Below are 21,174 nucleotides of genomic sequence, written 5' to 3'. Positions count from 1 at the left end.
CCGGGCAGCAAGAATGCCACTGAAAATCAGCTTGCATGCCATAGATTGCTACCCCTGCACTATATGGTCCTGCATGAGGACTCAGGCAATGGTCACACTGTGTTTCCCTGATGAAGAGGAATTCAAACCAGCCAAGTTTAAAAAGCCTGTCAAAAGTTTTTTTTTTTTTCCAGTTAACATCACTTAAAGCTGGTTTCTGCAAGTCCTAATTATGGTTTAACTCTGAATCAACAGTTATTATCCTCTTACCTTGCCGGTAGATTCTGTTCCTCTCAGAATACACAGATAGACCACCAGCCAAGCCAGGATCAGGCATGCCGCTTGCTCCCAGTGGATGCTCCCATACTCGTCAATGGATGATGATATGTTCAGGGTTTTCCTGTACCAAAAGTACTGAGTAGATGAGGTCTTTGCACATTCTTCGTCATAACCGGTGTGGTTACTGTTCAGTGGACAACTGGCCCATGGCAAGGGATCCTGTGGGGGCCAAACAAATGCAAAAGTTGCAAAAATTAAGCATGTTGCAGGGATTTTTCAGAGCTTTAGTATCTTGATGAGGCTTGGTGGGAAGAGAAAAGATATCGTGCAAAGTGACAGTTCAAGGAAGACAGGAGCATATTGTGCTGTAGATGTATGGGGACTCTGGGACAGATCCTGCAGCTCTTCCTTTCATGAGTAACCTTGCTGACATATTTATATCTAATAGCAGGAAGTTGACATACACACAGTGATGTTCTTTCATTTTCATCATCTCCTTCTCTTCAGCTCATACCAGTGATGTACTGGGACTAGTCACAGGAATAAGGGTTGGGGATGTTTGTAGAAATTCCCATGAATGCTAATATTCTTAGGATGTTAAGTCCCACAGAAATAAACAGCATTAATTTGAGGTAGACTCTGCCCCTGGATTATGGTTATGTTACCATTTTCTTATGGAATTATTGACATAAGAACATAAGAACAACCATGCTGCGTCAGACCAATGGTCCACCTAGCCCAGTATCCTGTCTTCCAACAATGGCCAATGCCAGGAGCTTTAGAGGGAATGAACAGAACAGGAGATCTAGCCCCTGTCACCCATTCCCAGCTTCTGGCACCATCCCTGCACATCCTGGCTAATAGCTGTTAATGGAACTATCCCCTATTAATTTATCTAGTTTTTTTTTAACCCTTTTATAGTCTTGGCCTTCACAAAATCCTCTGGCAAAGGGTTCCACAGGTTGATTTTGTGTTGTGTGAAGAAACACTTCCTATTGTTTATTTTAAACCTGCTGCCTATTAATTTCATTGGGTGACCCCTAATTCTTGTGTTATGAGTAAATAACACTTCATTATTTACTTTTTCCACACCAGTCATGATTTTATAGACCTCAATCATATCCTCCCATAGTCAACTTTTTTCCAAGCTGAAAAGTCCCTGTCTTATTAATCTCTCCTCATATGGAAGCTGTTCCATACACCTAATCATTAGTAAGCACTTCTGAAACATAAAGCACATTGTAAAAGACAACATCACGTCACAGGTGTCTTTGGACAAGTCCTATGCATTTGTAAGTCCTGCTGAAGTGAATAATGCCTAATTGCGAGTGTCATAGGAAAGTGGCTACTCGGCTTAATCATTATCTCACTATCCAAGTTCAAGTGTCAGTGCACAATAAAGATTTTATTAAGCCCCTTCAGAAACTCCAGAGATGATACATCACAAAACCTTATTTACATCTTTCTTGAAAACATCCATTCTGTACTGCTGGGAGAAGCTACATAGCTCATTGCAGAAAGCTTTTATTTTCATTTTGTTGATCAAAAGATTAGCAAAGGTCTCACAAGGATGTGAAAGAATGTGCCCCTTTGGAGACATAGTTACTTTTTAAAGTGTTCACTGCCAACAAACTTTAACCAGACAAGGCTTCTGAAGTCAGCAAAACAGAGGTGCATGGCCTGATGATGACCATAAGCAACTCAACTAACCATTCAGTGTTCAGATTGTAGTGCTGATTATCAGCTCACTGCCTGTCAGCATCTGCAGAATTTCATATACCTTTTGCACACTGCAGATTCCCCTCTGGTCTAGTACCACCTGCCTGGAAAATGGCTCATATTTTTGCCAAATAAGACAGGTATGTTTTCAGAATTCCCAAGCACTTTGGCCCCAGCCCACCCCTGGAGGAAGTTAGATCACTGTCTAGCAATGCAGATCATCAGTGTTTGTACTTACCTGGAATGAATGGAACAGGTACCAGAATGACCAGGCATTTATAATGTTATAGTACATGGAGAGGAAAAATGACACCACCACACTGGCAATGCCTGAGGATGAAAAAAGGGAAAGTCAGCAGAAGGGCAAACTGGCTGTACATCAAACTGCACAATTTAAAAATGACACACTCACTTCTTCAGTCATCTTAGCTCTCCCAGATGACCACCACCATCACCAATGAAACGGAAAGGTTCAGAAAAGAAGGCTGGAAAAATAGGAGCCCATCTAGATAGAACCTGCCTAAGGTTTAGAGCTGTCCTAATGGGAAAGTGGCAATGCCTTAGGGGCAAAGAGACCAGCCAACCCAGTGACTCATGGTTAGATGTCCACACTGCAAAGAACTAGTATTCGGAACCTCTCACAGGAAGACAATAATGTGCCATCCTACACCTTTAGTAGGGGTGAAACTCTGTTAGCTAAAGGGACCATATTTTCTGACAGACTCTACCTGTGTCAGGAATACCCTTTTTTTAAAGTGCTGGTATTGCTACTGTGAACGTCTGACTGGACAGAGCCATTTCTTGCAGTGGAGGATATTTTCTGGTAATTGCGTTCCAAGTGATTCTATCATGAAACATTGAACAAGTGGCATTATCATTCACTTTAAGCCAAAGAACAGTTTGTTGGTGCCAACCCTCATTTAACTTCTCTTCACTCTAAACACTGTTAAACACTAAACTCTCAGTCTCCTAGACTCACTGTTTCTGGCTGAGTAAATTCTCCTGTGCACAGAAACGCCTCTTGAACAAACATTTTGACTGATAAAATGAGGAATTGGGATAATTCAGGTGTCCTCAAAATATTCCCAGAACAACAGGACATGTGAAAACCCAGAACTGTCCAGGGAATATTGGGACATATATTCACTTTAGTGTAAGCTGCTGTGGTTACTAAGTGCCTGATTAACCATGTGGCAGGTGAATAAAAAAATGCATATTTAGAGCCCAACAGGTCACTTCAAAGTTAAAAACTCAGTTAAAAATTGTAGTGTGGACAGAATCTGAGACCCCCACCCTTATTTTTGCCAAACAAACTAGGATGGTTTCCTCATGCTGTGGATTAGAAGACAGAGCCAGCAGCATTTACCAGAGTTTCAAGACTGAAAGGAATGATCCCGCTCCCATGCAAATAAGTGGCAAAATCCCTACAGTCTACCAACTGGTAGATCACAACCAACTGGTCAATCCTGGAGCCTCTGACAGTCGATTGCGATCTCTGTCTGCTAAAAGCCCAGCGGTGCAGTGGGGCTAAGGCAGGGTCCCTGCCTGTCCTGGCCCCACGCTGCTCCCAGAAGTGGCCAGCACGCCCCTGAGGTCTCTGGTGGGGGCAGAGGTCTCCGCCTGCTGCTCCTGCTGCAAGCACTGGGGAATGGGGACCTACGGCCAACGGGAGCTGTGGGGGCGATGCTTGCAGGCAAGAGCAGCTGAACAGGCGTTAGCAAGAGGGGCAAATTATTAGATCTCTGTCACACAGGAAGCATCTAGTATCTTTCCCACCATGGTGTTTATATCATAACTTTAGTATTCTCAGAACCTGAGTGGTCAATACGCATCAGATTGTCACGTACTCTACTGTATGGCACAAATGTAAATCAGACACCAGGTAAAAGAAGGAGCTTTTCATCCTAGAACTAGACCCTTTGCAAGAAACCTCTGTGGTAGCAATGCCAAGTTTTTACCTGGTATCTAGGAAGAGTGCTGTAACTCCTTCCTGCACACAAACAACACAGTTATGTATTTATTGTTTTATTGCATGTGATACATTCTTGCCATTGAAATCTCTCTTCTTTCAAGGGCATGCAGGAGTGGAGCCTGAACTTTGGTCACTGATGATGAATATTCAACACCATTTCAGAGATGAACAATTCATGTTCAAATGAACTGGAGATAGTTTAGGCTAGAAGAGCAAATTAGACTATTTTTAGATGGTTTAGTTCAGTTACTGGCCTATGCTGAAGGACTGGTGTATTGTTTTGTTGTTGTGATGTGTTTCGTTAAGCTTGTCGGGAGGATGATCTTGTTGTTAAAGCACCAAACAGGCACTCCGGAGATCTGGGTTCTGATGCTGGGTTCTGCCATTGACTTTCCATGTTTCAGTTTCCACAAAATGGAGACAATCCTTCCCTACCTCACAGGCATGTCATGAAGTTTGATTTATTAATGCTTGTAAAGTGCTTTTCTGATCCTTGGCTTAATAGATTCAGAGATTTGGCCAGAAGGGATCATTGTGATCATCTAGTCTGACACAGGCCATGGAACTTCCCCAAAATAATTCCTTGTTAAGAATCTGCTCATGTAGGATGCTTTATAAGTGTGAAATATTACAAGTATTATAACCTGTGCTCTGGGGGAAACTAAAGTTCATTGCACATACTTTAACACAGCTCTTTTTGCTAATTACCCAGGGATCCCATTACCCAGGGATCCATGACTTTGATCAAAACTCTGATTTCATTTGCATGGTCAATGTATATTGCCCTTTTCATTTTATATCCCATAATACCCCAATTCCTGTCCATTTAATGCAAAAACTCATAAGAATCCACAAAAGTCAGCTGAGAGTTCAAAATAACCCAGTTTGTGAATTGAGAACGTACCAACCCCGCTGAGGTAGGGGCTTATGATTTTCCACACGCCTATGCTCCCTTGGCGCATGTGCTGTCCCACTGCCAGCTCCAGGTATAGCAAAGGCATCCCTTCTATAATTAACATGATGAGATATGGGATTAAAAATCCCCCTGTAGGAGAAAAGAAAGCATTTAACAAGCAAATGAGAGAAATGAGCTATAACTTTTGAGACTTCAGATACAGTTTTAATAACACCGCTCTGTCATTAGATGGCTCACCATTAATTATATGAACAGCCACGCATACAGATCCATACATGCACACCTATTCATGTACCGCATCCATGCATGTACACCTTTGTATGCTCATCCATTCACCCTTGCATGCAATTCCCACTGCTTGTGCAGCCATAAACTAGTGATAAAAGTGACAAGCTATGGAACTGCTGAAGCTAGTCCGTAATGAGATACAACACGTTCTCTGTCCTTGATGGTTAGTCTGTAATTGCTACATGATGGGTCTTGGGCCAAACAGTTGTCTTCTCGATGAGAGTATATTGCTGATGATTGCTGTGTTAGGACCCCAGCTGCACCTGCAGCTAGCTTCATGCAGGTCACCAGCGCAACTGATGCAACAAAATCCTAAATGTGATGTCATCTCATTAAGAGGTGGAAGAGTTATCCTAGGCTGATTTGAGCAGACACATTTTTTATACCTCAGTGCTGATGCCAGCCAGCAGCAATATGAGGGTGCTACACCAGTAAAGCATGTTGCAAATGTGAGACTATCCAGACCAGGGTGGGCAAACTTTTTGGCCAGATGGCCACATCTGGGTATGGAAATTGTATAGTGGGCCATGAATGCTCATGGGGTTTGAGGTACAGGAGGTACTTTGTGCTGGGACCAAGGGGTTCGGAGGGCAGGAGGGGGGGAATCAGAGCTGTGGCAGGGGGTGGAGGCATGGGAGAGGTGAGGGTTCCAGCTGGAAGTGCAGGCTCTGGGGTGGGGCTGGGGATGAGGGGTTTGGGGTGCAGGAGGGTGCTCCAGGCTTGGACCGAGGGGTTCAGAGGGCAGGAGGGGGATCAGGGCAGGGGGTTGGGGATCAGGGCACTGGCTCAGGGGTGCAGGCTCCAGGCGGTGCTTACCTCAAGCGGCTCCTGGAAGCAGTGGCATGTCCCCTCTCCAGCTCCTATGCAGAGGCTCAGCCAGGCAGCTCTCCTGCATGCTGCCCCATCCATAGGGGCTGCCCCTGCAGCTCCCATTGGCACTTAGGGTGGGGACAGTGTACAGAGCTGAGCTCCCTAGCTGTCCGTATGTGTAGGAACTGGAGGGGGGACATGTCACAGCTTCCAGGAGTGCCCCGACCCTGCTCCCCAGCTGGAGTGCCAGAGTGGGAAAGCCCCAGATCCCATTCCCCAGCATGAGCTTGAAGTCCGAATTCAAATGGCTGGCGGGCCGGATGCGGCCCGTAGTTTTCCCACCCCTGATCTAGACTCAAGCCACATCTCAGCACCAGTCCCAGTCTCCATTTGGGAATGTGGCTCACACCACATCCCAGGTTCATCAGAACAATCACGATATACCACTGTGTGGCCTTGTGTCTACACTAGGGCATTTTTACTGATACTTGGCAATCCTGGGGTGTTTTGCTAAACATTTCCTAGACTAGGTCTGACCAATGAGAATGTCACAGTTGTTCACTCTGAGCAGTATACAGTCTACAGGTATTAAAGTGTAACTAATTGCTACCCAAGCTGTTAAAGGGTAATGAGAGAGGTGATGAGGGGGAGAGGTTTATTTCACAGGCGTCCCTCTTAAAGGCCCAAGGAGTGCAGCACTGAAAAGAGGTAGGGAAAACCCCTCATCTCCACGAAGGATAGTGTGCCACATGGATACAGAGCCTCAGGTGGTGTAAATTGCTGTAGCTCTGCTGAAGTCACTAGGGATCTGACAGTTTGCAGCAAGACCTGTGGATCTGCCCCATGGCTTACTTGTGTGTACGCCACAAACTTTTTTCACAGCACAACATGTGCCCACTAAGTTTGCACATCCATACCTAACACAATGCCTCCCAGTATCTGTACTGCAGCTACCCCATAGCGCCTCAGTAGGGGATCGGATGCCGCGAGGACATGCATACAGACCAACGCTAATAGCCCATAGGAAACTGTGCTCTTGGTTTGTCCTACTGTACAGACCTGGAAGGATGGAAGACTGGCCAATCCAGTTCCACAGACACAGCTAAGGGGGCCCTGTGCACAGAGCAAAATAAAAGCATTACGGCCTGCTCACAGGAGAACAGCCATGTACTGACTACGTTGCTGGCAAAGGTGACACACAATTAGCTGCCACAGGGTGAATTTTTGCTTCTGTCTTAACTGATTTGCCCATTCTGATGGCGTGAACAGAATGCACATTTGTGACTAATGCAGTGAGATTAGAGACAGATCGCTCCGCATGTACTGATCCTAAAAAGAAAACCTAAGTGGCTCTTACATTACAGCGAAACCCCACTACAAATGAGAGAAAGGCTCGTGCTACGGAACTGGGCTCTCACCATAGTTCGGGCTGGGTTTGGCTCTGGTGTTCTGGCAGCGAGGACATGGGGGAGGAGAGAACCTGAAAGGACCTGAGTCAGAAGGCAGTGGGCAGAACACAGAGAAAAAGGTGGGTGAGGAAGAAGGACATAAAAGAAAGGGCGGGTAACACCGCAGAAAAATGAAAAAGAAGGAGAAACAGTGAAATACAGGACAAGAAACACCAAGACACTGTAGGAGAAAACTAGGGGTGGGGATGGAGGGACGGGGGAAGTGAAAGAAAAGGAAGCACAAAGCCAAGGCAACGTTTGATTTTTAAATTAACTATAGAAAATCTAGTCCCTGAATACCCACAAAACAGGCTAGATTCTCTTTCTACATGTAAGTTCCATTAAACTCAGGAGTGCTGGATTTTGTGAGCTGCCAAAAGGACATTACATGGTTGGTCTGCATCCTCCAATCCAGCCCTGGTCTGCCACCTCCACCCGTGCATTACACTCTCTTCTCAAGCTCACCCTCCAGTTCTAATCCATGCTTCTGATTTCCAGCTCCTGTGCGGCTTCTATTCTCCGCCCCCAGGGAAACCGCTTAAACTCCATGCCAGGCTGTACCTTTGCACGCCCCCTATTCCTGGTTCATTTGCCCTCTAGGCCCTAATTCTTAAATCCAGCCCTGCGTTCTGAAAGACTGTATGTGCAGTCACCATTACTGCTGATGTATGGGATTAAGGGGATGTGGGGATATCATATGCTTCAGGGGAAAGACGGCTCAAAAATTGTGAAAACTGGCAAGAGATCAAAGAACAAAACTGTAGTGGATGTTGCTGAAGTATTACATGTTTTTATTTTCATAGGGTCTGATCCAAAGTCCACTGACGTTAAAAGGAGTCTTGTCCATTGAAGTGAATGGGCTTTGGATCAGGCCCTAGTATGTTACTCTGTTCAACGAGGTAATGAGTATTAGAAAAAGCATAAGATTAAAGCGAAAGGCAATTTAGCTAAAACTTTGCTAAGTGCATAGTTCGCCTGTACGCTCTCAGACCCAACACTGAAGACAATTTGTGTAGCTCTTGGTATTAGAATCCTATTGTTTTCAAGTACTGAGAGTTGGCAACTCTAACTGTCCTGCTAGTAAAATAATTTGGTTCTGTGCGGCGCTGTAGAGATTTTAAAGCTACAGTGGAATCATCACTGCATGCTGAGCCAAACTCTGGTTATCCAACCACTGTATGTAAGGGGAAAGAGTGGTGATGATCTCTCCAGGCCCTACAGTCATGCCTTTAAGTGTATCAAAGTGTTGCTGGCATCATCAGATGGCTGATGCAGCACTGTCCTAGCCTGCAAATAAAAGTTAGCAGGTGATACCTCTCCATATGGTTTTGAGGTGGCGATCACGTGTCATTAAATAAATTACTTTCCCTTTAAGAGCTTTGCACATCAGGAACATAATTACACTGACAATGGAAGAGAAGCTTTTGGTATTATAGATGGGGGAACAGGCGGATACATCTTCGGTGTGCATTTACCTGAGTGAGATGGAGCTCTTTCTTACTATCCCAGAAAGACAACAGGGACGCCACCAGAAGAAATCACTAATTGATGTTATACTGAATTTGGGAGTAATGGAGGCTAGAATAAAAGTGACCTCAGCAGGTAGGATTAGCAAGCTGCGTGTGGCAGTGTTTCCGATGCAGGTTAGAACTCAGCACAGTGGCTGGAACTGGAACTCACTGGAATGGCTGTCTGCACATGCCCTTCCACATTCCATACTACCCCCAGTTTGGTCTGTTTCCTTTCCCCCATCATAACTCAACATAATGTGAGTCTTTCATTGATTGGTAGCTTATTTTGCTGACAAAGCCTTGCTTAGTTTCCTGAATCACATTGTCTGAGAGGTGCTGAGCACCCACAACGCCCATTAAAGTCTGTGGGAATTGGGAGAGCTCAACCCTGCACAGGATGTGACCTGTGCAGCACCAGAAGAAGCAGTAGCAGGGAGGAATTGCACTTACAAGTGTGAGCTGCTGACCAGCAAGGTTCCAGTGAGATAGCTGAGCCTACCCTGCAAAAAAACGGGGTACAAAAGGATATCTCAACAAGGCCTGGACATTTAAAGAATAAGGCTACACCTGTTAATTGGGTTTTGATTGAAACCAGAAGCTCTAAAGTTCCTTAACTGGAGTCCCTCACTCTTAGACACTTTTACCAAGTCAGCTTTGTTTAGGATTGGCATGGTAAAGATCTCTGATTCACCCCAGTTCTTAAATGTAACTAATGGGGGCAAGGTGAGTATGTAAACTTGCAGGCTTGATCAAGTTCCCTGGATCCAACATTTAAATGCCATAAATTGCAGTTGGGCATTTATAGCTCATCAGAGAGGCAATATTGATGTGCTCACTCCCCGCTTTGTGTGTGAAACAGACAAGGTCTTTGCAAAGGGGAAGACAGACAGAAAGACAGGCAGACTTAGTTCCTTGCAGAGGGCAAAGAGGGGGAGGAACAGAGAGATTCTATTATAATGGAGTGGCTCAACAGTACCATATGGTACTTGAATAGGGTGTGTCTCACTGTAGGTTTCTCCTGGAAAAAGCCCCGGCCTTTGACTTTGAGATCACCTCAGAAAGACCTGCTGACTAAGTCAAAACCAGATTTTTTTGAGAGGCCTTTCCTGGTTTTAACAGCAAGCCAAAATATTTACGTAAATATCTATTATTTGGAATTTAATCTCCAGCATTAACATTCCTTGCAATGGGCTCTGCTCAGCAATGAAAATGAATGCAATCTGCACAGTTACTCGCAATGAAGTTGAAATGAACACTGAGCAATAATCCGTATTATTCAGGGAATTAATTGTATACCTCCTGGCTATGCTTTTATTAACAAACCCTTTGTTTGCCTCTTATGTTAGATAACTCCCTTTCAAACTGTGGAGTTAGCAGAGACTTAACAGGCCTTACATATTCAGTGGGGACCTTTTATAACACTCTCTCAAACCCCAGTGAACCCCCTAGGAGTTTTGCTGTTGACTTCAAGGGGGTCAGAATCAGACCCTTTGTGAAGTCTTTTTTTTTCACCAGCCAGCTTCACTGTATCTGGATTTGCAGTTTGCCATGTTGTAACACAGTGACGTAATTAGGGACTTTTATTTTTCTTCACAACGAACAAGAGCTGGGGCAGAACCAAAAGCCCAGCTCCAAACACCCCCCAACTTTGGATATGTTTGTATCCAAACTTTGCATCCAGCCCCTCTCTTTATAATGAGCTGAACCAAGATCCCATATCCAAACACCCTATGAACTCTGGGGCAGCTCAGTTCTGGATTCAAAGTTAAACCTTGGGCCAGATCATCAGCAGATGTAAATCAGCATAGCTTCATTAAAGTCAGTGGTGCTCGGATGATTTGTTCCAAATGAGGATCTGCCCCTCTGTGTCTTGGCCTGTATCTATTAAGTATGACTGTCCCTCTATCTGAGTTCACTATAAACAAGTTCCACTGTATCTTTAATTTGATAATCTCATTTATACATGGATTAGCTGCCAAAGAACTGTCTTAAAAGCTAATAGGCATTTTAACTGATATGTTATTCAAACCACAGAAAAATAACTGCAATGCTCTCTAGAAAGAACTGGTTCATATCTGTGTTGCCTAGTTCAAGCCCTCTGGATAAAAGAGAGCATAAGTGGTGAATACATTTACGAGAAGGAAGATAATCGGTTTTAAAGTTTGGACAGCTATTATATCAGTTACCTGTGATAAGAACTTTTAGACTATGCTCTTCAGGGCAGGGAATGATTTTATTTTTGTGTTTTACCGTGTCAACCACATAGTCAGCCCTACACAATAATACTAATGGGGAAAAAATGCAGCAGTCAGCTGAAGTTATAAGGCTGTTCATTTAGGTCCCTGAAAACCATACTTTGCAGAAAATCCATGTTGTTGTGTGGTGGGTTTTTTTTTTCCTCTTTGGGCTGGAGGCATTGATCAAAGGTACACTTGTGTGTTATATCACTTTCACTGTCTGTGCTATAAAGATTTACAGCTGCAGGGCTAGATAAGAGAAACTTAGCAAGCTAATCTTGTTACAGTAGAATAAAAAGCCTCATACTTGAGTCTAAGTGCCCTTTAGAACATCTCTGCTGGGGCGAACAGGCAAATGGTCTGCAATGAATTGGACACAATTTATAAATCTGTACAATTAATTTTTTTTAAAAATATTAAAAGCCAATGTTCTGGCATCACTTTCAAGGAGGAAGAGGGCAGCCTTCTGAAACATTTGTAACTGAGAATCCAGCAGGAATTACAGATCATCTCTCTAGCTAATATATCCTGGTTTACGTTTCTATATAGCGTCAACCACTTGCAGTATTTAAATGTGAAGTCAGGCCCGGATCCAAAGCCCATTGAAATAAATGGAAAGAATCCCATTGACTTCAGAAAGCTTCGGACCAGGCCCTTATGGCATAGCTAATCTAATCTACCTAGAAATTAATTTAAACAATTGCGCCAGCCCCCAGCACTGAATGCCTCGTGCAAGTGGGTTTAAAACTTGTGTTTGAACCAAAGTTAAAAAAAGAGTTTAAAATCTGCAAACAGTTTTCCTCTTGGGAAGAAAAAGGGTGAAGGGTGGAAAGAACCAGATGTTACAGGTGCTAGGGATTCAGGTTCTACAGTGATGGATGCAGCATAAAGAAACTGAATAGAATTGTCCTAGGAACCTTATGGGAGCTTCTTTGAGGCTAGTCACAGTAGGTATTTGCCTATTAGAACTGGTGGTAAGTTTTCTCTATAATTAACCTAATAATCTGATCTTTGATTTCCAAGTGCAGAAAAGCAACTGACGCTGTCTAGTTCTGACATTTTTTTGTTTAATTTGGAGTGGGTGAAAAAACAGCATCCCAGCTAGAGAACTCTTTTTGAACCAAAACCAGTTTAATCTACATTTCCAAAGCCTCTTGTGAGATTTTAGCTGTAGCAATCCTGGCGCCTAAGGGGTTTCTGCCAACTTCCAGGCCACTTTGCAGCCAAGTTATCAACCCTTTAAAATTAAGCCTTATATAACAGAACTGCATTAACAGCAGCAGTTTGAATGGCTATTATTAATCCCTTAATTAAATCAATGTAAATCTCTTTCCTTCTCAGTAGCATTTTTGGATCCAAATATGTAAACCTATAAGGAACTGAACCAGCTTCTGATGCTGTGAAAGTAATTTAGCAGGGGAATTAAAAAATCAGCACCATAGGAACCGTCTCTCTTATACAAAACAGTGTTCCTCCTTGTGTTTTCAGAGCTCAGTTGGGAAGGAAGAGTATTGTATTGAATTGGGGCGGTAATCAGGAAAAGGGTTACATGGCAGATAATGGAAAGCAATGTGAAATAAAATAAAGATGTATAATGTCTCTGTAGCTAGAGATGGTCTGCTGATACATTTTATGTCTCTTGCCTACATAAGCAAAAGAACTCCCACTTCACTGAATATAAAAACAGATCAGATGGATGGGATACCGACATGCACATACTTTTGGTATAAAAATATTTAACATTCCATGTCTGTATCCTTCTGAGAGGGAATCAAGAAACAAACTGCACTTACCTCCTCCGTACATCTGACATAAATATGGAAATCTCCAAACATTTCCCAGGCCCACTGCATAAGAAATGCAGGCAAAAACAAACTGTAAGGGATTGCCCCATAGTGGCCGGGGTTTTTCCATTTGCACTTTCAAGCACAGATTTCAGCAGAGGGTTCCTGACTTCACTCCTTCAGATGCTCTTCAAAGCCCTGCCTGAGACTCAAAGCCAACCCAACTGAGAGGGGAGTATGTTTGCCAATTGCTGTCAAGCTTTTTAATTACTAATCTTATTAACAGGCACACAGTGAAGTAGGAATGCTGGTAAATAGATTATAGACACATGCACACACACACAGAGAACTATAAAATGGGCACTTTGGGTGAACAGTTGCTTGGCTTTCAACTTGCATTGGAAGGATCTGAATTAAGGTTTTTAATTTGGCTGAATGCTGGGTTGATCTTGAAATCAGAAAACATTTTCGGCTGCACATGGCTGAAATGACTTTGAAAGCTGGAAAATCCTCATTACTTAAGGTTTGCCACTAACCCGTGATGTGTTCCTTTGGGAGTAGTGTGCATGGCTCAAGGCGAGAGAGTAGGCCATTTCGTATTTACTGATTCATGAGCAAAGTCTCCACACAATCAGGGTTTGTTTAAATACACGCATTTGTCAGCTTCCAAGGTGGAGATGACCTTACCGAAATGTGCAAATGCCTATCCCAACATATCTCAGGTTGCAGTCACTCAGGTCTGATGGCCTCTATGAAATCAGAAAGGTGGTCTCCTAGTGGAGAGAGTCCACATCACAAAAGCTGCTAACTGCTGGCCCTCTTGCTGAGATGAATAGGTCTGAGTAGATGTGGAGACTAAAGGTGTCTAAAGATGGTCTTCGGTCTAAACGTAGTCCTTTCAGGTCAGGACTAGGGGGGGTTGGGGTGAAGCAGTATAAGAAAGCTTGCCTTGGTGCTAACTCTGGTGTACTTACTCTGTGGCTAAATAGAGGACTTTGGTTTCCAAGTCTGTCATCAGCCTTAAAAATCTACCCCAATTTTAAATACGTTGATTTTAAAATAAGAAAAGCAAAAAACCCACAAGTGTAAGCTGTACTTGAAAATTGTGGTCAAGATCCTCAGCTGCTATATATCAGCATAGCTCCGTGAAGATCTGGCTTCTTTCTCACAGGCTAAACTTTCACACGCTTCTAAAAGTTTTGTCTCAGCAACAGGGTCTGTGTAGTTATGCTTACTCTTATAGTTCAGTGTTTATTTTATTTTCCATTGATTTGAGCAAGTTAAATGTTCTCCAAATAATGTTTTTATTTGTTTGATTCAACTGACCACAGGCAGCTATCTAATACTCTGGATGATTTTAGTGATCCATATAGGGACCAGATCCTCCAGCCTGATGGAGCTGCACACAGCAGAAGACCAGAGTGGGGGCAAAAGTGGTTTTGGGGACCACAGCTCTGGTCTCCAAATCCTGATGCTGAGCTGCACTGGATCCGTGGCATGAGTTACACCATCCTGAGGCCAGCTCTATCTTGCACTAGCTACACTGAGCCCCAAGAGGCTATTCCAGCCGTCAGGGCTGCCAGCAGGATGAATACACTCTGGTTCCTTCCCCTTTCTCTTTGTCATGCTTCCTATGTGGAGGGTCAGCAGGGATGGCAGTATTGGAGCCAATATGATAGTTCTACGCTGCTGGAGGATTGGTGTGTGTGAATCCTTAAGCAGTAGGTGAATCTAGTTTTAGGGCTGTTTTGTACTGCCAGAGGTGAGACAAGAATTTGGTCCATACAGATATACTGTATACTAATTATATGTTAATTAAAATTACTATATAACATGAATTGCATATTATCATCTGCATTGTTTTAAATATATAGCGGGTTCTCTCTCACTCACTTTACACAGACCAACACCACTAATCTTGTTTCCCCAGGAAACAAAGCTTGAACTTGTAGTAAACTTGAATTTCTCAGCGCTGTAAAGGCATGGGCTCTGAAGTTTGATGGAGGCATAAGGTCACAGAAATGCTCTCTCTGATCTGTTTAGAATTAGATGCTTTAGGTGCCTCCTCAACTCTTACGGCTGGGCTGTAGAATGTGAATTGGACCTTAGTCTACCGAAAATGTTTTAAATAGGGTTGTCAATTAATCGCAGTTAACTCACTCGATTAACTAAAAAAATTAATTGTGATTAACCGCACTTATAACAGTAGAATACTAATTGAAATTTATTACATATTTTTGGATGTTTTTCTACATTTTCAATATTGATTTCAATTACAACACAGAATACAAAGTGCACGGTGCTCTTTTTATATTATTATATTTTATTACAAATATACGTATGGTAAAAATGATAAACAAAAGAAATAGTATTTTTCAATTCACCTCATACAAGTACTGAAGTGCAATCTCTTTACTGTGAAAGTGTAACTTACAAATGCAGATTTTTTTGTTGGTTACATAACTGCACTCAAAAACAAAACAATGTAAAACTTCAGTGTCTACAAGTCCACTCAGTCCTACTTCTTATTGTGCCAATCGCTAAGAAAAACAAATTTGTTTACATTGACGGGAGATAGAGCTGCCTGCTTCTTATTTACAGTGTCACCTGAAAGTAAGAACAGGTATTTGCATGGCACTTTTGTAGCTGGCATTGCAAGGTATTTACATGCCAGCTATGCTAAACATTCATATGCCCCTTCATGCTTCGGCCACCATTCCAGAGGACATGCTTCCATGCTGATGATGCTTGTTAAAAAAAATGCATCCATTAAATTTGTGACTGTACTCCTTGGAGGGAGAATTGTATGTCTCCTGCTCTGTTTTACCCGCATTCTGCATATATTTCTTGTTATAGCCGTCTGGGATGATGACCCAGCACGTTTATTTTAAGAACACTTTCACAGCAGATTTGACAAAACATAAAGAAGGTACTGATGTGAGATTTCTAAAAATAGCTATTGCACTCCACCCAAAGTTTAAGAATCTGAAGTGCCATCCAAAATCTGAGAGGGACAAGGTGTAGAGCATGCTTTTAGAAGTCTTAAAAGAGCAACACTCTGATACAGAAACTACAGAACCCAAACCACCAAAAAAGAAAATCAACCTGTGGTGACATCTGACTCAGCTGATGAAAATGAACATGCATCAGTCTGCACTGCTTTGGATCGTTATGAAGTAGAACCATCATCAGCATGGAAACATAGCCTCTGGAATAGTGATTGGAGCATGAAGGGACATATGAATCTTTAGCACATTTGGCATGTAAACATCTCGCAGCGCCAACTACAACAATGCCATGCGAATGCCTGTTCTCACTTTCAAATGACATTGTAAACAAGAAGCAGGCAGAATGAGCTCCTGCAAATTGTACCCAACCTTGTTTGTCTGAGTGACTGGCTGACCAAGAAGTAGGACTGAGTGGACTTGTAGGGTCTAAAGTTTTACATTGTTTTATTTTTGAATTCAGGTTTTTTTGTATACATAATTCTACAATTGTAAGTTCAACTTTTATGATAAAGAGATTGCACTATAGTACTTGTATGATGTGAACTGAAAAATAATTGTTTATAGTGCAAATATCTGTAAGCAAAAATAAATATAAAGTGAGCATGGTACACTGTCGTATGTGTTGTAATTGAAATTAATATATTTGAAAATGTAAAAATATTTAAAATAAATGGTATTCTATTGTTGTTTAACAGCGCAATTAATCACAATTTTTTTAAATCGCTTGACAGCCCTATTTTAAATGCTTAATATATAACTCAAGGGCTCCTCACACAGCTAGGGTACTTCTCTTTGCCATGGATATCTTGGGATAGGAGGAAGAAAGAATATTTCTTCGTTTCTCTAACAAACAACAACAAAATGAGTTTGCTTTGGGAATTAATGCTATGCCAGCTGTAAGGACAATCTTGCCTGAAAGAAAATATATACTGGGTCTCATCAGAGAGAGCTCCTAACTTTAAAATCTCCCCTGCAAGAGATGGTAGCTATTGGGAAGACCATTTTGATGGACAGGGGTACATACTGGGATCCAAAGATTGTTGCCTCTGATTCGGTGGGAGTGGAATCAGGGTAGTTGCCTTATAGAAAGGCTTAATGTGAGAATATTTCCTGAACACACTGAGAACATATTAGTGTGGAGACTCGGCCTTTTAGCCTGGACATTCTTATACCCATGATAAGACACAGCTGGAGAAACTTGGGGCTACGTTTCATTTGCTGAAATGTGATAATTTGTGGAATTTTCCTAGCAACTAGGTTAAATTCTTTTTGTTGCCTTCTTTCTAGAGTTCAGTAGAGTGTTAATCAACTTGCGTATCCATTTTTGTATCAGTGTCTTCTTTCAAATGCCAGGCTGCTAGGCTGAGTCTGTCTGTTGTGGAAAGAGGATTGGTCCTTACACTAGCCGATCATCTCTGTGAGATCAAGATATCAGGTAGTATGACATGAGGATAATCAGGCCTGAGAACCATGGCCTGTTAAGCCAGAACAGCACGATTAGTTTCAGTGTTAGTCCCTCCTTTATCTTCTGTATAGGTGTGGGGAATAGCACAAAGGATGGGAAGATTATAGCTGAGACCTTAGCCCACTTTGATAGAAATTGGTCATCACCTCAGATCCCTGGTCTTGATATCTGGAGAGAGGCTACAGGATGCTTATTGTTCTTTTCAGGGTCAAGAGGTCAATTGCTGACAATGAGTGAGGATAGTTCGGGACCTAGAGCCGGGTTCTGTTTGTTCCTGATACTTTGAGGCTAGAAATAAGGTGGGAACTGGCCCTTCAATTCCTTGTAAAAGGGCATTGGGTCATCTCACTCCAATCTGAAGGATGACTTCTTTCAAATCTTTTTAACCATTATTGAATTTTAATTTTGATAACAATTTTGATAAGTTTCAATAACATTTTTAAGAAAATTTAAAAAATTCAATTAAAATTTTTTGAAAAATTGAAAATTGGGTTTACTTTTAACCCTGCAAAATGGAATTAACTTTGAAATTTCAAAATGGCTCACGATCTTTGTTTCTAAAGTAACTTGCTCTTGTAGGCATTTTCTCCCAAACTGAGGGAGTCTGGAGAGAGGGGGGCGGGATTTACTGTAGATGGGGTTGGGTGCGTGTCAGACCAATTGTTCTGAAATGGCTGAGGGACTTACTGACTTTGCCTCTTATTCATTTGTCTCAGCTACCATTAGCAAAGTGGTATTCTCTCATTCTAGTCCTGGGACTGCTTCAACTGGCTGTGTGATGTGGACTCTTTTCTATAGTGTCTGTTCAGGGCGGGGATTATATATCAACATTTTTGAGGAATCTGTGATTTGGCTTTCTGAAAAATTTTCCACCAGAATACTAAGAGCCCCAGAAACTGATTTGCTTGGGTGTCCACCTTCAGTAAGGGAAGCCCCATATGCCTGCTACTCTAAGGGAGAATAGGAGGGTATGCCTGTGTGCAAGTGTACAGAAAAATGCTGTCAGTGACATTTCTCAGAGCACAGCCCTTAGGCTGTGAGGGATCATATCCGCAGTAGCATCCCCCTTAGCATTCCTGTAAAAGCACGAGGCGGCTGCAGACGCTATTAGAATGTCAGATGACACCTCATAATTCTTAGTGATAAAAAAAATCTCCCCCAGGGACAATAGCTATGTCTATACTACCTTTGGCAGTGACAACAACTGTGGACTGGGACTTACGAATGTTGAGAAAAATCTCACAGCCTTATAAAACAAAAGAAAATTAGAGGGCTGGAAAGAAGTAAATGCTGGGCTGATGGGCCCTTTAAATCCTGCTTGTTCTTCTGCATCTAGACTACTCACTTTCCCTCTCTTTTGTCCCTCCAAAGCCGGCATCTGGGGAGAGGATGAGGAGGTGGTCAGGCATGGCGAACTGCAGCAGTGGCTAGAGACTTTAGCTTGATGGACAGGGCATGACAACTTGCAGGGTCAGCCGCAGTGGGTCATGACAATCCTCAGCAGCAATATCTGAGGGATGCGAGCCTGGTGCTTTCCCTGTCTTTTGGGTGTGGATGCAAGTTCTATTTCTCTTTTACGAGCATGAGGAGGGATATGAGAGGAGCTATCTAGGGCAGAACTCCTGAACACAGGTTCAGAGCACTCTGAAAGAGTTGATCAGATTCTGTTTAAATGCACACACCATAGTTAGCCCTCCTCAGAAGAATTCCTTTTTTCTTTCTTTCTCTCCTCCAAAGCTCTTTGCTATTTAGCTGCTCCAGGAGGAAAGCTGAAATCAAGCTTAGGGATCAATCCAAAAATATTTCAAATCCTTAGGGATTGCCCTGCCCTCAGAGCCTGGACTCCATCGTGCCTCCTCCTGCTCAGAGATCTGATTCAGAGTCTCTCAAGGACAGGGCTAGGGTTTGAGGTTGAGCTCCTCAGAAGACTGGTTTGCCCAGGAATGGGAGGTCCCAAGCAGGGCACTACATCTCTATATTACATATGGTCCACATGGGTCAGGTGTTTCCCCTTGAAGTCCCTACCTGGGATACCAGTAGGTATGCCCTAGGAACCTGCTATAGCAAGTGGCAGCAGCGGACAGGGAACCAAAGACTCTTTACCTCCCTCTCTGGTGTTAGCAGTATTGCTCTTGTGGCCAATGTCCTCCAGCCATGGCCCAAGGAGCTTGGCTGCTGATGTGGGCTCTTGGGACTCTCATGATATCCCTCTAGCATGCTGCCTTTCAGGTATCACTTGACTCATGGAGATGTGGGAGGGGAAGCCACATGAGCAGCTTTTCCAATCTCACCTATCTCCTTTTCCAACCAGGGTAAAGCAGGGTCAAGGTAACCCTGCTAGGACATCAGCTGCTGAGACTGTGCCAGCTTCTTCAGTCCTGCCTGACTATGCCAGTCCTGAGTTACATGTGAGAACAGTTGCTGCAAAGACAAGCTATACAACACTGAGTACCACTGAAAATATTTTATGCAAGTAAGTCAGATTCTTTTTTAGCAGAATGTAAATAATGGTGGCATATTTCACTAAAAAAAATCACTTTCACCTAAAGTGCTTGCATATTCAGTAGCTAGCTACCAATGTGTTTAACCGTTCTGTCATAAAAATGTAGCAAATTATTTATCAGCACACCTATGCGCTATTGAAGGCCATGCTTATAAGTGATTAATAGCTGTTAATAATGCAAAATAGAGCTTTAAAAACAGAGAAAGCATTACCAGCACTTGTGCTAATGATGAAGCTTGTCAGAACAGATTACTACGGTTGCTGAATGTGGGAGAATAACTCAAGTTAAATATTTCCTTTTACTCTAGATCACCCCATTACACTTAGCGTTATTTTATTAATGGGTTCAGGCGGAATGCCAAGGCAAGGAAGTGTGGTCAGGCCAGGTCAGGGAGTTTGATTGCAACAAACTGAGTTGCTGAATCTTTTAAAATTTCATTTGTTCTCTCATAAATCACCTAGATTGAGAATCACCATGGGCCAAATTTTTAAAAGGTATTTAGGTGGTTAGTGGGATTTTCAAAACAGCGAGGTGCCTACATGCAGATTTTTAAAGTTCATTGGGAGGTAGGGGCTTAGGCACTTTTGACAATCTCACTAGGCGCTTGTCTTTTAAAATCTAGGCCATGTCTCTTTTGTTCTATGCTTTTTGTAGGACACATACTGATCTCTATATCAAGATCATGAAATAACAAGCTGGTTGTGAAATAATAGGAGAAGAAGTATGACTGGGAGTTTGTTTGAGAGCTTTATCAGCTCTGGTTGAACTCAATGTATGGCTCTAGAGATTTTTAAATGGTGAAGTCGAAGAGATATTAGTTTGAAAGGGCTTTGGGATCTGATGAAAGACATTATATGCAGCTAAGATCATTATCATGCCAGTACCTGCCTCACAATGTGATTTGTAGAGAACACTCTTGAAACAGCAAGGAAATGATCCCTGGTTTTGAAAGTATTTGCTTGGAGGACTATACTTGACAAGCTAGATATGTGTCAGCATGCACCACCGCTGCTATTTTGCTGTTGGTATTCTTTTGGACACATCTTTCCAGTTTGAAATTTGCAAATTGTCAGCATGTTTAAATTACTGACAATGTAAATAAGGAGTCCAAGGGCTTGTCTATATACAAAGTTATTCTGGAATAGCTACTGTGCTTTAAATTCACACCGTACCTTATTCCAAATCAACGTTCAAGTGTAGACAAGACCTTCACTTTCCATTAGAAGCAGTAGTTGGTTTCCAAAATTCTTCAAA

At 42.6% G+C, this 21,174-nt stretch overlaps 1 protein-coding gene and 1 long non-coding RNA gene across 3 annotated transcripts in view; one reads left to right on the top strand and one right to left on the bottom strand.

Annotated features, from left to right (window-relative positions):
* Positions 1–13,239, bottom strand: part of SLC6A20 (solute carrier family 6 member 20) — a 33,319-nt gene extending 20,080 nt beyond the window's left edge. The window contains exons 1-4 of one of the 2 annotated variants that reach the window (XM_050938005.1): positions 12,953–13,239; positions 4,854–4,994; positions 2,216–2,307; positions 250–477 (exon numbers count right to left, since the gene is read on the bottom strand). In XM_050938005.1, the coding sequence (XP_050793962.1) occupies positions 250–477; positions 2,216–2,307; positions 4,854–4,994; positions 12,953–13,073 (582 nt within the window). In that variant the 5' untranslated portion in view covers positions 13,074–13,239. Of the gene's footprint in view, positions 1–249; positions 478–2,215; positions 2,308–4,853; positions 4,995–7,022; positions 7,733–12,952 lie in introns of those variants that run through there. The other variant, XM_050938006.1, reaches the window with a different exon arrangement.
* The window catches only part of LOC127043885 (uncharacterized), a 34,322-nt gene that overhangs the window by 8,853 nt on the left and 4,295 nt on the right, over positions 1–21,174 (top strand). The window contains exon 4 of the long non-coding RNA XR_007772342.1: positions 19,728–19,889. This is a non-coding gene — a long non-coding RNA (uncharacterized LOC127043885). The remainder of the gene's footprint in view (positions 1–19,727; positions 19,890–21,174) is intronic.

Source organism: Gopherus flavomarginatus, chromosome 2 (genome assembly GCF_025201925.1).
Source record: "Gopherus flavomarginatus isolate rGopFla2 chromosome 2, rGopFla2.mat.asm, whole genome shotgun sequence".
Taxonomy (NCBI): Eukaryota; Metazoa; Chordata; order Testudines; family Testudinidae; genus Gopherus; species Gopherus flavomarginatus.
Note: the sequence above shows the minus strand (reverse complement) of the source record. Positions and strands in the feature narration are given on the sequence as shown.